This window comes from Rutilus rutilus, assembly GCF_951802725.1.
Source record: "Rutilus rutilus genome assembly, chromosome: 12".
NCBI lineage: Eukaryota > Metazoa > Chordata > Actinopteri > Cypriniformes > Leuciscidae > Rutilus > Rutilus rutilus.
The window spans coordinates 11,618,105-11,636,292 of NC_140217.1; the positions used below are offsets into that span (position 1 = coordinate 11,618,105).

Below are 18,188 nucleotides of genomic sequence, written 5' to 3' on the forward strand. Positions count from 1 at the left end.
TCTTTGTTCCCTTTCAAAGTGGAACTCTACACTGCATCTTGGATCAAAGCTATGGGGACGCCAGGGTGATCGTGACCTGTGTCTAATTTCAATGGAGCATCATAAGCAGAGCCCCCTTAGTACACGTCATCAGCCGTTTGTATAGTTAGCACGTGGTGAAGACAGCATCCAGAAGTGTGTGCTTCCGTGTCCCAGATATTTGACACCTAAGGACATACGTGTACTGTGTGTTTATTGTGTAGGTGAGGAGCATGCAGGTTCAGTTCTCAAGGGTTCTGAATGGGCTCATTGTGAGAAATCCTCAATGAGAAAGCTCAGTTCGTGTTTCTCCTTGTTCTCGAGGGATGTAGGAAAAGCGTCTGTGCCTCGCGGCTCAAGCCCCGCTGTTGCCGAGGCATAGCAGAGGCTTAGGTCATGGGGATCGCAGATCAAGCTAGCAGAGGAGTTTGAGAAAGGTTTGGCCCATTTACGCTCCTTGGTCATGGACTCGAGCGATCTGTTGGATCAGGATGTGCTGTCTCTCGAGTCATCCGATCCAGATTCAGATATACGTTCAGATAATTAACACAAGTGGAGAGCACTCAGCAATCAATGGTAAGAGGTATATATACATTCAGCAGTCTCACCTCAATCCATTGACAGTTTAGCAGCATCCCTCCACCACCCCTTCTCCACACTTCTAGTCCTAACCACTTACATACGGGGGGGAGTACTCTGGGTTTGGGCCGAACTCCGAGCTCGGAGCCCTCCCTCCGGACAGCACGCCAAATACTGTACGCATTAAACTTTACCCCCTCTAATTGTATGTAAGTGTGAACTCGTGAAATGCTGGAACGATTACAATACACAGGAACGAATTCTTAATTCACAGTTAGCAGCTCTCTCTTCGGCTACATTAACTTTGCATTGTTTCTAACATTTAAAAAATGTATTCACATTCAGTACTAAAACTGTAATTGTCGTCCATCTTGTATAAGTGTGGTGATCCAATTCGGTAGGTTGCGATGTCTTAAAGAACTAGGGTCCTTGAAATGCGGTCCTGAAACTGCAGTCTCCAGTATCGCACGGTTATACTATTGGCTCTACCACCGCTGTGGTGCGATTGTTATGCTCACTGGCACAGCTAGCAGCATTACACCGGCACACACTGTATAAATGTCCTAGATCACATAATTTTTTTATTACACTTCCTTTAAATAATTTTTTTGTCTATTTAAAGTAGTTTTTTTGGGAAACTACTTGCTGACAACACCGCTCATTGGTTTAAACAACCGTAATGTTTTGTTCTCTTATCAAATATTTGACCTGATATCATGTTATATGTGTATAAATTCCCAAACACTGACCCTCGATCCCTGAAGGAGGGAACGGAGACATCACATCAGAACATCCCAATACGTCGGTGATGTTCCGACATGACGTCGAACATGACCGACTGAAAGGGAACAAGAGATTCATTGTTTTTTGTTTATAACCCATACAATTTGAATACAAGTTTTGTTTTTCATGCTGCTCAGTACACGGCAATGTTTCTGGATTTACAACTAAGGGATACGGTGATATTTTTCACCCTAAAATGAAAATTAGGTCATCATTTACATATGTTTACGAATACACATTTGAAGGCTACATGCTGTTTAAATGTATTATTTACATAAATATAAATAATAAACTCATCATTGAATAAAATTAATACATAAATACAATAATTAAAACAGTAAAATACAGTGGTTCCAACTGTTTTTGCTATGGTAACGGTTACAGAGAACTGAAATGTTACTGTTATTGGTACTGACTACTGGAATTTTGGTACCGTGACAACCCTATAGTATATAAACTAACTGGCCAGTTTTTACCTGAAATATAAGTTACTTTATATGAATAACTTGTATGATGAACTTTTGTACAGTATAAAAGCCGAATGACAGACATATTCAGCACAACATCACTTTTCCTTGTACATACAGTAAATGCATTTCTTACATTGGGAAAACTGCAAGGATAGAATTTGGCACCTGCCATGTTCAACCTTTTGACTTCCACATTACAGTAGAGCTTATGAGGCATATGGCAAGATGACAGAGTGAAAGTTTCTATTTACTGTACGCCCATCTACAGGCAATGTCTGAGGTGGCTAAAAATGAATCTGGGATAGTTTTACACACTACAGCGCAGTCAGTAATGTTTCATGTCTTGTGCAAAATGACACAGCAGATTATCTCCTGGAATTGAATAGCTAAACAATGCATTCCCTGGTCTGGAACTGTCTCTACCTTAGTGATCATCAGAAAAGCCCATCTCTAGGGCTGTGGTTCAGGTAAAAAATGTGTCCTAATTCATGCTGTAGGGTAGGAGGTTGAATGAGAGTTGCCCTTTAGTGCATTGGGTCTAGACTAAGGGCAGGCTGATTCAATACTCTAAAATTAGCTCCTATGCACGGCCCTTGCTTTAGGTGATGGCTAGGGGAAGTCCTGCTCTTATTTAGGGAAGCATTGCTGAGCTTTCAGTGACTTTTCAAATGTACCAAATGGATATTTGCACACACTGGTTGAGTGTTTCACTGATGAGCTGTAAAGTGGGAACTAAAACGATCTAAAGAGTTTCTCAAGAATAAATGTGGTTAAATGGAAAAGTATGAGACTGACACTGTAAAAGGAAAGCTGTAAACAGAGCCATAATAGAAATCACTTTAATGTGGGCAAAATTGTTTCATGCTGAAGTTAAAGTATTGCCTGTGGCTCATTTCCTAATGGAAAATAAGGTATATTTATATTACTTTAAAAGATTATAATTATAAATAGAATTTAATAAATAAACTACAATTATAAATAGAATATAATTATAGTTCTTAAAAATTATAGTTGTATGAATTATTCATTTCTTTATGGCAAATCTTGGAGGAACATCTTTAAATTAGTTTCTGGACCAAGAAGGTACTGATACACACGTGCACACACTTCATCCCGTGCCAGTGTGGACTTCAGCTCCAGCATTTTAGAAACAGGAAAGCTGAGCCTCAAACTAAAAGAGATAAATATACATGACAGACATGCACGATACTAGTCACAACAGCTCAGACCAACATTCTTTGAGAATTTTAAATCAGCAGGTCAACCCTGTAAACAGCTGATTCTTTTGTTCAATACCACATTTTTCTCTTAAATGGGCACATAATTGTTATTGTCGCTTATATATGTCTCTATAAAAAAGTACTCTGTGATAGTTAAATGTAAAGATTTGAGTCTGAATTTGTTAATGGACATATTAAAGTATGCTGAGTAAGCCAATGGGGTAAGCCAGTCCCCATATTGTAGTTCAGCATGCTGGATCTTGCCCACAGGGCACTGGGTTCATAGCCAGGTACGAGTAGAAGAATTACATGTATGTTTAGATTAGTTTGACTGGTTCTACAAAACATGTATTGAAAAAAAAAAAAATAATACATATTTTAACAAATATTGTGAATTTAAGTTTGAATATTTAAATGTAGAGTACAACTACATTTTAATAATCATTAATACAATAAAAAGAACAAACAAAAAAAAGAGTTATGTGGAAAGGTTTTCAGTATTGCCTTTGTCATTTAAATGACTGTTTGACAAGCAATAGTTAAGTTTAACATCTAAATGCTGTGTAGATGTGTTGACATGGTTTATCTCTCCAGTCTCAGTGCTTTTATTTTTAAGGGAAATTTAATAGCAATTTAATTTAATATTTATAGTTTATTTTTCAAGGACCAGTGTTGATGGTGTTTCTGTAAAATCGTTATAGTTTTTGCAAATCCTGATAAAATAAGTTATTGTTCACTTTCTAAAGCTAGCTTATATATAACCTTGAATGGCATTCATTTTAAAGGCTGTTTACTGGTTGCTTGACATGTACAACATTGTTATTCAAATCCTCTGTTAGGGTTTGTTTTAGGGCCATAGCAACTGTTTCTGTGGTTGATAGAAGAGTCAGTGTTAACCTCCCATAACTTTGTCAAACATGCCTACCAGCAGCTGTAATTGTCAGGGTTGGAAACATGAGGCCTGCATCCTACTGTGAGTCTATTCCTGGAGTCATGTGGCTTCTCTCATTCTCACCAAGCTAAAATAACCACCCACTCCAACTGTGTAGCTCAATGCCTCACAAGGATAGGTTGGAGAGAATGCAGATATAGCCACACAGTTAAAAGGGGTAAAATGTTAAGAATTTGAAGGTCATCTGAAGGTGTGTGCACTTCAACAAATTAATAATTTAAATAAGTGACACTTTTTCTTGTAAGTCCTTTTATTTCCACCAAATTATCCAATGAAAATGGACATTACATTGCAGTTCATCAGTCAAGTGCATTTAATATTTCAAGTATTCAAACATTTGGATCTCACATGACACTCTAAAGTAAATTGGCAGAGCTGTATTCTACAGCATGTAATCTAGCTTTAATTTAGCAAACAAAACATAAACTTCTACATTCTAATAAAAATATAAAAAACATAATTAAATATTAACATCCATATTAATAAAAAAAAGTACAAAAATCAAGTGGAAAAGACATTACAAATGGTGCAATTTGTACAATTTGTACTAAAACTGCTTTAAGATTGCACTTCCCTTGTCTCACAGTTATCAAAAGCAGCTAGATTATTGTCCTTATGACTGAGGTTTGTATCTGCTGTCATCTCTTTTTCCCCACAAAGTCTTTTTTCTAAAGTCTATCATTGCTTATTCCTCTTCTTCCTCTTCCTCTTCCTCTTCCTCTTCCTCATCATCGTCGCCACTGACTCCAAAGTCCAGTTTTGCAAGCATGACCTCTGCGTCTTCAGTGAAGAGCGTGAAGTGGTCCATACTCTCAAAGCCTGGCTCTGGCCTCTCTAGTTGTGAGTTTTTGGATGTATCCTTGGCTTCAGTGATAAGCTGCTTAGCAGCGATGAGGAACTCTGCTGTATTGCTGTTGTCTATTGTCTGGGAGGCTTTATCCATCAGCTTGATGCTGGCCTGCAGGTGTTCATTGTACTGCTGAACTAGAGATCGCACCACAGCTACCTTCTCATCCTGTTCTTGAGCGATCTTCTCTAGGAGTTGGGTCTTGCGGTCTTCTAGGATGGCATAGAGTAGGTCAAACTTCTCCCCAAGCTTCTGCTTCTGCACTTGGCTGTTTGCTTCCACCATTTTGCTGTTTTCCTCCATCTGCGTTAACATCGCCTTTAGGCAGCTGTTGCTGGCGCCTAGAAGGTCGATTGCATTTTGAAGTTCAGACTTCTGTGCTTCATAAACAACTTTTAGAGTGGAAACCTCACAGTCCTTGTGCTGACCGAATACCTTGCACATGGAGCAGGAGGGTGTCTGGCAGGTTATGCAGTAGATGTTAATTTTTTCATCTTCGTGTACCTCGCACATAGGCTCTTTTGTTTCTTTGGTTTTCAATGTGGGTTCAAGGGCATTACCTCCTTTCTCCAACTGCTGCTTGTAGATGTCAATGATGTTCTCCACCAGAAGGTTCCTCTGAAGACCATAGACACCGTGGCGGTCCAGAACCACCTCAAAGCGGCAGGTAGGACATCTGAATATACCTCCAGAGTAGTGGTATGGGTTTTTGGAGTCGTAGAGGTCACTGGCGCAGCCGCGGCACAGATTATGCTGGCATGGTAGAATGACAACTGGCTTTGTGAACATGTCCAGGCAGATGGGGCAGCTCAGCTGCTTCTCTAGACTCTCCATGGGACTCGGAGCCCGGACTATTTGACCCGTTCTGATGTCCATTTCTGTTGTTTGAGGTAAAGTCCTTATAACCTTCACTGCTTTGCCTTTTGGTTGAGCTTGAGCTTTTCTGGTTGCTTCTTCCTTTACTGAGGCTTATTTGATCTGTCGAGGCAGAACGCACTCAGGGCTTATATACTGTCCAGCTGCCTGTGACACTTGATCTGTGAGGCGGCTGTGACAAGATTGCTCCCACCACTTGTTTGTGCGGCTTGATTCGAAAAAACATGCTGCCCTCCAACACAACCCACTAAAGAACAAGTCACATGCCAAACTTAGCAACACGACCCCCTCCCTTTCCAAACTCTCCATCTGCAGTAGAAATGTGTAGGCGAATCACAAAGTCAGGCCAAACAAGACCCATGTGATAGCTGTTGGCATGTAGACATCCAGACCTTCCCTGACTGCACAACAACATGGCAGGTCAGGAGGATTTTTAGGACAATTGAGCAAGGGGTGAGTTGTGTGCCACATAAACTGTTTTAGGCTCCATTGTCCTTAACCCCTGATGTAGTACTGATGGACGCTTACCACCAACATTCGTCTGTATGGTTCTAGAAGAGAGATCAGATGGTTGGTGTGCATAGGCAGTTCAAGATGACAGATTTCACAACCTCAGCACAGTGAATTTGTAAACAAACAAAAGTCATATGGTCGACAGCCATGCCACACCTCGTCATCTTGAGCAATATCACGCTGAAGGTGTCATTGTCCCCTCCCCTCCAAAACAACAGGTGGACACTGCAGTAAAGCATATTTATGTAAAGTATGTAGTGTTGCAGAATCATCTCACGCACATATGCGCTGAAACAACATGTTCAGACCAGTATGTGCCCATCAAAGGTTATTTGGAACAAAATGTATTATCGATGAAAAATTTTTTCAAGTGACAAAAACATGTACAATTTACAGTATGTAAAGTGTTTAATTATTATAAGTGGTCAATGTATTTTCAACTGTATGCTGCTTCACTGCTTGTTAAGCCGGGGACACATTTAACGACTGTAAGGCTGATTATGAATGTAACTTGATAGGACTGACCATGCCCAAACGCGCCAAGTCAGAGACAGTTGCGTTCAGTTGGTGTTTAAAATGTGCTCCAGTCACTGGAAACAATAAGTGTGTTCAGTTCAGTCTTAGAATGTTTCAGCTAGTCCTTAAATGTGTCCTGGCATTAGTATTTGAAAACCATTGTCCACCAAATCAACGTCATGTGAAATGACCAACACAATTCCTGTGGTGCAAACAACATGTAGAAAAACAAATCAGTGTTGTTGTTGTTGTTTTTGTTGTTCTTGTTCTTGTTCTTGTTGTTGTTCATTAAAACTAACATTGTTAAAAATAGTTTTTGCTAATTGATAACAATAAAAATCTAAAAGAAAAACTTTGAAATATTATCTTGGCAACTACCTGAAATACAAAGTTAGAAGTTCTATATTATTTTAAACTTAAATAAGCTAAAAAGCTATTAAAATTGACAAAAGCACATAACAAAACAAAATTATAAAAACTTAAACTAAAATTGAATAAAAGATCATTTAAAATATGAATAATATATATATATATATATATATATACACACACACACACACACACACACACACACACACACACACACACACTGTATATATATTTAGATACAACCTATATATATAAACACATTTATATCAGGAAATAAAGCTATGCAGTTTCTGTGTGAGTGAACACAATGATCAGTGGTGGAATTGGCTGAGATGCAAAGAGCATCAGGTAAATAGGGCAGCAAATTGGTCAGTAACTGAGTTTGACATCCCAAATCTAGAGCTTTGTGTAACCTTTATGAAAAGTAATCGAGGACAGTTTGTTGGCCCTGTCACCATGTATCATCCATGTAAATATAAACAAGTGTGGGAGCCAGCTGCAAACTGACACCTGCAGAGACACTTATGTAACTCATGGACACAACTCTTAAAAGTGAATTTTAAAATATGTATGTATACTGTTCAAATGACTTCAAATGGATGTTTGTGGGTTGTTTTAATATTTTGTGTGTGTTTTGGCAGTGACGCATGTTCCTGGAAGACACTATCTTGGTTCAGCGTGAGGAATAAATGACAAAGACTGGATCAAATCACCAGATCATTTTCTTGTCATGGGTTATTCTAAAAAATCTTCAAAGTGACATCTGTGTTATCACAATCCATACAATTAGCACAATGTGAGGAAAGAGATCAAATATAAAGCTTTTCCTCTCTAATTAAACAAAAATAAATGAACGCTCTCAAACAAGAAAAATGATTATTTTCACTGCTGTCATTTTCATGAAACACAACACATGCACATGTGGTGGAAATTAAAGTGTAGAGGATTTTCAGGAAACAAATAAAGAAAAAATATTATTTTAAAAACATATTTGTAAATATTAATATATATATATATATATATATATATATATATATATATATATATATATATATACACTATAGCCTATATGTAAGTATAAATGCATAAATGTCTTTTAATTTACATTAATATCTATTTGTTACTATTACTAACATATTTAGCTGACAAAAAAATAAACAAGTGAACATTTTATGTGAAAAGGCTCTAAAGTATCCACTAGGTGTCAGAATATACCAACTTTTTTTTCAACACCTCATTTACAAACGGTCTCAAACAAGCTCTTTTCACTTTTGATTTAGTTCAAATTTTAAGTTATTGGTTCAGTCTATGCTATGTGAGTGAGCAGACTTAAAGTCGCAACCATAATGCACGCAGTTCTTATGTCTGTGAGAATGTGTCGCCTCTCCAACAAAAGTGTTTCCTACAGTGTATGTGATCACTGGAGACCAATTATTTGTTTTGGGGCCACAATCAAAGATAACAGATGAATGTACATTTCCTGACTGGAGCCAGTTTGACCCCTATCAACAGAACCATCTTTGTGTCCACGAGTCTACAATACGAGTTCATTGTGGCTGTGTGTACGAGAGACACAATGATTTGAATGACTTGTAGCAAGCCAATTCTGACGTGATTCACTCTGTAAGGCCGCTGTGCAGAATTCCGTGCCATGTCAAATGTGCCACGACATGGCGTGCAGACGACGTTCCTGTTCTTGACCGTGTGTTTAACTTCCGCCACTCAGAGGATGTCAAATGGCCATAAATACAGCAGTGTGTTTGGTACAATGGCACAGTCAACAACAACGCTGATATAAATTTTCCCACGCTTTAAGAAATTGAAATGCCAGCAAAAATATTATTAATAACTAGTGTACTTATAAAATGTAACGTGTTATGATCCTTCTCGTAACTGGCAAGACATGAAACTTAAAAATAATTCCAAAACAAGAAGCTATTCTAATGGTTTCTTTCCTTGAAGGAGCTGCTTGATATGAGTGATATGATATGAGCTGCTTGTTATGTTATTCCGACAGTTTCTCAAAGCTGGTGATCTACTCATTTTGGCAAGGAGAGGGTTAAGTATTATCTCACTAAGTTCAGACCAGGTCAGCAAAGGTCAGCTTCCTATTGCTGCTAAGATTTTCTCTCACCTCCTGACAGCTGTTGATCAGTGAACTTTTGGCCAAAAAATCTGCTACAATTTAATCTTATAAAGTTAAAGAAAAATATGACACATTTTAACTTTGTACATAAAATTCTCTGAAGTCAAAATCTTCATTGTTGTTCTGAGAGAACTTACTGGAGCCCTATACATGCTTTAAAACATACTATTCTGGTGCCATGTGACTATGTCTCTGATCGCCTCCACTCTGAACGCCCACAGATTTGTCAGAGATAAAAATAATTAAAGCTATACTTTTTTCGTGCTCCTGACAAAAGACACATGTGTCGGGAGTCACAGAATGGAGGAATGTGTGAAGGAAGATGTCCAGACAGGGACCTTGGTTGTACACTCTATAAATCTCTGTCTAGATTAATCATTGTTCTTGTGGTTTCCACAGGCAGACAGAACACATGCAGGCTTCTCTCATCACCTATATACTCAAATCTTCCTGCTGGAAGATAGACTAATGAAAACCTTCTGGGACTAGAACTGTTAGGTTTCTTCCAGATAGTTGAAAGCAAAAGACCCCGGCAAGACATGCCAGTGGGCCACATAAAAATCTGCAGGTGTTCAAGTCTATACTTGTCTTTTAGTGAATAAAACTGGGTTTGGAAGAAATCTGGTACATTTGCAGTACAATAAAAAAATTTCATGAGATAAATCCCTTTTTCTATTTACAATCATTTGTTAACAGCAAACAAATTCTGCATTAAGTTTTTAGGAAAAAATTACACTTTCCTTTCAATATACATATTGTCAAGAATATTTTGTACTTGCGCAGTATCTTTGTAAGATGTTTTTTTTTCTCTACTTTCACTTTTAGCTTTCATGGTGGGCAATAATATCTCTAAAGCTGCTTTCGAACAATATTTATTGTGAAAAGTGTTATACAAATTAATAAAAATGAACTGAAAGCGTTTCTCTTTGAGTTTATACTGTATGTATAACCCCCAGTTTCACAGACAAGGCTTAAGCATAGTCCCAGACTAAAATGCATGTTTGAGCTGTTTTAACTGAAAGCTACTTGCACTGACAGATCTTAAAATATATCCCATTGTTTTGTCTCAAGATGCACACCAGTAATTATTATTATTTTTTTATTTTTTTAAAGCTACTTAAATTATTAGGCCTAAACCTGGCTTAATCTAAGCCCTGTCTGTAAAACCAGGCCTAAAAGTACTATATAATAAAAGCATAAAAATTATACTGTCACGGGTGGTTGCAGGCAAACAAACGAAGATGTAGAAGAGAGTTCAAACTCTAAGTTTTAATTATAAGAATCCAAAATAACAGACAAACAGGTAGAGCAACACACATTAAATGTAAGAGTGACCGGACAACAATCAAAGGAAAAGGAGGAACTTAAAGGTGCTGTATGTAGTTTTCAGCGACCTCTAGCGTTGATGTTTCAGATTGCAACCAATAAGTTTACAAGCGCGTGCTCTTGCGCGTGCTCGAATTTATGAGCGAGCAGTGTGGGTAACTTCAGACTGAGACGCAACACACCGGGAAAGCATCACACAACATGCTGGAAACTAAGGTAAACTCCCACTGCAATAATAGGCTACTTTTATCAGCTTCACGTTGAACTAATGCTCCATGCTCGTACCATGGTAAGTATGGAACCCTATCAACCGTGCCGAATTTTGCCACTGCAAGCACCACTTCACATTTTCTTCAGGAAATGTACATTCTAGGTTTGTAGATAAGGTTTCTCCATGATTCAAATGCCCTGCCGATGTTGAGCCATGTTTTTTCACCCGAAGTTCATGCGATTCACGTCTGGCCTTACGAGCTTCAGCAGAAAAAACTTCTTCTTTCTTTTTTTTATCAATATGTGGAGTCTGTGTTGTGCTGGGAGCAGGTCGTTTCTTAGTGTTATCAGACATGTCATAAGTTGCATAAGTCATAAGTCCATATCATAATTTGCAGTGTCGTCGCTGTTGAGTGCAAAGTCAGTTGGCTAGACGAGGCGAGAGGCTCGGGAGCGCGCATGCAGGTCACGTTAGTTACATTATTACACATACATCCTTACACATTCCGCATTCTGACACCGCAGCGCACAGCCTCTGCATGGGTTGTACCATGAGAGGGAGTTCTCCCCTCCCCTCCCCTCCCATAGACTTGGTTGGGTCCATAGCCCGTCTTTTCCAAAACGTTTTCTCAGGTAACTTAGGCTACCGCGGCACCGCTGGCGCCTACCGATAGCTGGGCCGGCCCTACCGTAACGGTACGCGTCAGGGAGGATGGATGGGAGGAAGAGGCCAGGAGGGGCTGAAAAAAGAAAGGCATTGGAGGAGGATGCTGCCAAATGTGCCAAGCTTACAGATTTATTTTCAAGAGGACAAACACAACTGACAACAGGTAAAGAGAGATAGGCCTAGTAATTATTAGCTCTCCAGACACCTGATGACAGCCTGGGATGTCTGGGAGGTCTATAGGGTGGTGGTAGTTGTCCCCGATCCAGAACAACGACTTCAGGGTCTTGTCATAGAAGGGAGAGGTGATGGCAAGATTACGAAACTGTTCGGTGTAAGTAAAAAACCGAACAAACCTCGCTGCATATACACTTGGTGGTCCGGTCATCTGTCACAGGTGCATGCAGGCAAACAAACTGAACATAACTGTGACAGATACGCAATAACTTACTATAAAGTAATTATTTTCCAGATATCATTTTAATAATTACTTTTGGCTTAGGAACAATGACAATATAAAAGTCAATTATTTAATGCATTTTTAATTTTATTTTTAATAAATTATATCACGCTTACTATACACAGTATAAACAGGATTTTGTATCCATTTTTTTTCATGTTTATTTGTTCAAGTAAAGGGTTTCTTTACTGAAAAGATTGCCAAGGACAATGAGGCAGGAATTCCCAGTTGAGCCGTGTCTCTGTTTAGCTGCAGTGCGCCCAGTTGGAGTGCGTGAGAAAATGAAGGAGCAGGGTGGTATTGTTCGTTGCCATAATTTCCCTATGTTTGATCCCTCACCTCTGTTTTAGAAGCCCACTGCCAATTTTAACACCAGCATTAGGAGTGACCATAGACTGGCTTTGTTTGGATGCTGGCATCCATACAGATGTGGCTAGTTTCAACATATTCGCCCAGCATGTACCTAAAATAGACTTTTTTTTTTTAGTTCATGGGTGGAGTGTGATTTCAAAGAAGTGCCAGTCATTTCTTCATTTATGACTTACAAAATAGTTTCCAGAAGGTTTACATTAAAAGAAAAACAGAAGGACACAATGAGTATAAATTTGAGTCTATTACTTCATTCAAATTGTTAAATTATAATAAACATACAGGCTGTATTTTAGTCTAACCCTAAGCAGCACTGCCACAATAAAACACCAGATATTTCAGTCTGAGAATAGTTTATTTCCCACAGTCCCACAAAGTGGTGCTTGACTTTTTAATTGAGTATACGATAACAGCAGAACATAATCATTTAGAATTGGCAAATAGAGTTAAAGGAATTTCTATATGTGGAAGAGGAAATGGGTCGAACGAAGAGGACAGTGAGGGAAGGATAAGAAAGAGAAAGATCATATCCATCAACATCATTCACCACAGAATTGGAGAGTGGAAGACTGTCTTTCCAAACAGGAAGATGTCGTCAGATTAAAAGCAGATTACTGAAGTTTCTGCGCCCTCTCAGCAAGAGAGAGAAAAGCCCACCGGTGTAAACAAAAGATTATTCTCGCTTGCAGTATCTTGGGTTAAAGACATTATTCACTAAACACCATTGGATTGTAAATAAATGTGCTGTTTGCCTACCTAATGCAAATTTTCAGGGTCTTTTACCATATTTAATGTCCAGGGTGGAGGTATACATTGATGTAGTGTAAACAATCCTGTGACGGTACAATCTAACAGTATCTGCTTGGCTTTGGGCTTACTATTGTTCTTAGAAGTATTTGCTAGATGGATTAAGGGCTCCTAGTGGTCTTCTTTTATTTTTCTTGGTTTCATTTGGAGCCTTAATACATTCTCTGTGACATTTATGGTGGTGGTAGTGTGACTGTGACTTTACTTTTAATAGGTTTTGGGGTTTTTCTGGTATGGAGAGGAGCTAGTGTGACAGACATTATTGGTTTATGATGTCACTGGAAACCAGAGTTATACATGTGTCACACAGCCTTGTGAGATCGGTGGTCTTCATCAGATCAAGAACATTTGGAGCTCAGCCATGCTTTTGCATAACACATTTTTCACAACCCAGACACATTAAAACTTAATTCCTTTACAAGACTGATCAGTGTAATTTGGCCTGTTGTCAAAAAATAAAGCATAACATTTACAACTGAATATAAATGAGCAATATTACATGAGCATGAGATCTGTTCTTACTACTATGAGCATGATTGTGATTACAGCGGCATTTTATCGCAGGTAATTATAACTATTGTTATATTCAGACGACTAAGGCTATATTTGTGATATGTGTTATATTGATTTAGCAATCATTTATGTCCATAAACAAGAACATAATGAGTATCATATATTTTATACAGAATATTGCCAGTTATGCTGTCTAATTTTGCTCTGCCAATAAAAATAGTTCCAAATAAAACTTACTCATGTCATGAGTTCACGTCACGTCATGTTACTGTAACTTCTAGATTCTGACTTGTAAAAAGTGTTCATTTTCTTGAACATGGCCATACACAGAGTTTTATAAATAAACACCAGCTGTTAAACTGTTAAACTGTCAAACTGCCATTGGTTGACGAATACATAATGCTCTGGTCTGGGGGACCACGCTCTGTGGAAATCAGGTTCATTCCTTCTCTCAATCTGACACAAACTGAAATGCAGAGCTAGTACAAACATTCACATCCATATGATAAAATGCTCTTTTTTGGTCATTTTAATCATTTGTTTTTTGTGTTATTACAATACAACAGGACTTTATTAATCCCTGAAAGGGAAATTAAGGTGTTACAGAGGTGTAATAAATTAAGGTGTTAAGACAAAATACAAATAAAAAATATAATCTAGCAAATCCCACGCTGAAAGTATTGCCCACAGCAATTTTTAAATACTCATCTAAACACCGCACACAGCAGCATGGTGGTGGTTGGAATGTCCGCAAACAGTAGGCCTATACTGTTGCTCAGTTATTTTGAACTTGTTTACCCTTGAGAGAAGAATGAAGAAGTACTTTGCCAAAAGCATATTGGCCATGACATACTCATCCCTTTGAAATCCGGTCTACACTATCAGCATGAGAGGAAGCATATATTTATTCACTCTGTCAACTCACCTAACATTCCTTGACAGTTTTCTGCATCCCTCCACTCACTCTTGGCTTGTTCTTCCACAGCTTGGAATACGGGGGGAGTAGCCTGGGTTCGGGCCGAATACCGAGCCCGGAGCCCTCTCCTCGGACAGCACGCCAAAAATGCATTTATTCTATCTGACTTATTTGTAAGTGTGAACTCGTGAAATCTCAATTCTCCAGCGGCAGTCATTTGTTGTAAACAAATTCAACCCAAGCGCTCGTTGATGACGTGGATGATTACGTTACCGTTGCTCATCTGTCCATCATCGTATAAAGCCCGCCCTGACAATTTGATTGGTCCGAACTATTTTTGTTCGGGCATAATAGCTCCTCAACGGATCGAGTCCGGCTGGCATCCAGGCTACATTCACACATCAGTACCAAAATACCGGAAAACTCTCTAATGTCAATCATTGGAAATGACCTTTAAATGCTGAGCCGGTTTCTTCATCCACCTACAGTAGATGAGAGAAAGCACTTTAGTTTAATTTTAGTTATTTTTTTATTTTTTTTTACTCCTGAGGGACAGGCATAAGGGGATGATCACACAGTACTTGTTTTTTGCTTTTAAAAACATGAGCAACAGCGCAATGGTCAGATGTTTAGTGCATATTTATATAGAAAACAATTAAATGCAGCAGAGCTTACAGTAAACACCTCTGACAGAGCTTTATGATTGGCCCAAAGTAAAGTTCTTACGTAAGCGCATTCTGACCTCGTACATGCTCATGAATGTAATCTTCATTCTTTGTTCACACACTATGCCAGGAAATCTCTTTATAGGTAATTTACTAGTAAAGACTTTATGTGTGATAGGGACTGTCATTTGTTGCCACCTACTGGCATGTCGATGTAATTTCCCACCACTAATGAACAGATGGTCTAAAATGGACAAAGACAAAAGGAGTGATACAAAAATTTAAGTGCTGTTGGACTGCCAAATTCAGGGACCGGAATTGTTGCATAAATAGTATTTTGCTATGCTTCTTCTACAATGAAATATTTTAGATGAAGAAAAGAGATTTGTCTGTTTTGATTTTGATGCTTGAAATTTAACTCAAGGAACTCTCACAACTGAAATATAGAAATGTTTTTAATTTATAACAATCTTATGGTTTATCAAAGTGTGGTTTCGGATTATCTGCCAGTGTACTTTTCCCATGGCTGTCTAAAAGAACATGAGCTCTGCTCTGAGGGACAGCTGTAGAGTTTGATTTCCCCCAAATAGCCATAAAATTACCCAGAGTGTAGCTTGACCTCTATATTGCTTTACCCTGGTCAGCTCCATTAGATGGATTCAGGGATCCCTGGCAGAGGCTTAGGGACCCAGTCAATCTCTAATTGAATCTGGAACAGGTCCAGCTAGCCACAATACAGGTCAAAACAGGTATGAGACAACTATGCTTCACGTTTATTTGCTTTTCTTTTGTCTTTAAGCTTGCTTCTTATCCAAGAGCTCCCATCTCAGATTGAGCGTCGGTGAGATGTTGTTTTAAGAAGAGTCCATGCCAAAGATAACCTCTTTCAGGTGGCAAAATTCCTCTCTCTTTTCTAAATCCCTTTAATTTTTTAAGTCACAAGATCAAAATGAGGGTGTTGAGCCTTATTTCCCATTCCCAGTACACAGCATAGCTAAATATAACTTCAGTATTTCCTCAGCTTGTCTCCTTGTATTTATTAATGATGTCTCGGAACTGAATTGGAAAAGTGCCTTACGGGTTAAAAATGTTTTGTTTTGTTTTTTTAAATAAAAATAAAAAATCCACTGCATCAACTTATAGTTCTTATGCTAATACTGGGAACATTGTAGGAAATTTCTCGAGGTTTCAACCAAAACATAATTAATGGTGTGCCAATCTAATTAATCTTCATCGAAAACATCTGCACCACTGCACTGTGCTTGAGGTTTAATTATTCACCATAAAGCCTCCCCTGATAATTCCAAGGTTGTAGCTCTTCTAATTGGGATGTTTTGTATCTGAGAAGGAAGTGGGTCAGTGCAGGGTCAACAGTGCTGCAATTAAACCATTTTCTGTAGGTCAGCGCACAGACGGTGGACCAAAGCCATAGTTCAAGGGTTTTTTGCTGGTATGCACCTCAAGCAAACTCTCCTCAAGATGTGCTTATTTGTGAAGTGTCTTTTTTCTATCCAAGTGTCTTTGAAATGTGTCGGGGGAGGACAAAGCCAGACTCTAGATATAATAGTGAGGAAGTGCTTTATGATCTCTCTGATTGAGTCTCAGCCCATATGTTTGCTGATTCTTATCTGCTCAAAGACATGGCAATGGTCTTCTGCTCAGTGGGGGAGAAGGACAGGAGAGTATTTATGCCTCCACATCCCTTCCTCAAGTCTAAAACACGCCACTTTTTCTAGTACACGGCGCCACAGAGTGAAGCACAGCATTTTTACCTTGTTTATCTCCCTCACATTAGTCTGAAAGACAGGACTCTGAGGCTTCATTAAGTCTGTGTTTTATAGAGAGGCCTGGACTTGTTTGCTATTATCTGTCTGTGGTATTCTAAACAGAGGGGAATTAAGGCCATCTGCATTATGGCACATAATGGCTTTATTCCACATGAGACAATTATCCCTGAATGTAACCATGATGTATCACTATCCCAAATACAAAGGCAGCATATTTGTTTCCATTTGATTACACAAGGTTCATATAATAATAGGATTAAGAATATTTCCACAGTCATGGAAGGCTGTCAACCACAAAGTGAGCCAAACTTGGAGTGGAAGAAATCTTCCTTTGTCTTTATTTATTTGTTTGCCCTTAAACCAAATTGCTTTCCAGCAAAGCCCTGAAAGAAGAGATTTGTGCAAGTTTCACACAGCAACTTTTGGCACTATCATTCAGATTTTGAAATAATGACCTACATAGACTCTGTCTAACTAAATAGTTCATGCACAAATTACAATTTTACTCACTGTATGACTTTCTTTCTTCTGTAGAACACAACAGATCTCAGTGTTTTATTGTCCACATAATGAGAGTCAATGGGGTCCAATGTTACAGCTTAAGGATTCTTAAAAAAAAAATTCTGTTATGTTGTATTGAAGAAAAAAAAGTCCTCGAAGTTAGGAAGGGCATGAAGGATTGGATGTGCTATCCCTTCAAGTGAACTCTCTCTATACAAGTTTTGGACGTGAAAAAGGTTACCTGAAACTGCTGGCTTCGGCTCTCTTGTGAGCAATGATTACACAAACGTGTACAGTACGTAATGGTGTTCATGCAATCAGCAGACAGGAATCTCTTTATGGCACTTTGAAACAAAGCCAGGTCAATTATGAATGCACATACTGCATGCACCTTAGCACATAATCAAATTATTAATCAATGGGGGGAAATGAGATCTTTGACCCTTCCCTCACTCCTCCCCCTAACCGAATGTAGCTATTAGCCAACACACTTTCAAAAAGGATATGGACTCTTGTGAGACTACTGATTGAGGTGGTAGCAGAAGAAGTGATCAACAAATGTTCTGAAACCAACATTCCGTCTTGAATCTACAGAAGATTTAATGCTTAAAAACAGGTGTGCATTTCACCATATCTTCACTATGAATCTCTATGTTATTTTGTTCCATGCACCGTAAAATT

General features: G+C 38.5%; 1 protein-coding gene across 1 annotated transcript; it reads right to left on the reverse strand.

The window, feature by feature from the left end:
* Positions 1–4,268: 4,268 nt before the first annotated feature.
* trim63a (tripartite motif containing 63a) lies at positions 4,269–5,846 on the reverse strand. The gene has a single exon (XM_084427116.1). It carries the CDS (start codon positions 5,743–5,745, stop codon positions 4,708–4,710), a length of 1,038 nt encoding a protein of 345 aa, XP_084283242.1. The 5' UTR covers positions 5,746–5,846; the 3' UTR covers positions 4,269–4,707.
* Positions 5,847–18,188: the final 12,342 nt, after the last annotated feature.

Bases quoted from the DNA above. Each gene is read 5' to 3' on its own strand.
- trim63a (XM_084427116.1), bottom strand. From the start codon at position 5,745: ATGGACATCAGAACGGGTCAAATAGTCCGGGCTCCGAGTCCCATGGAG.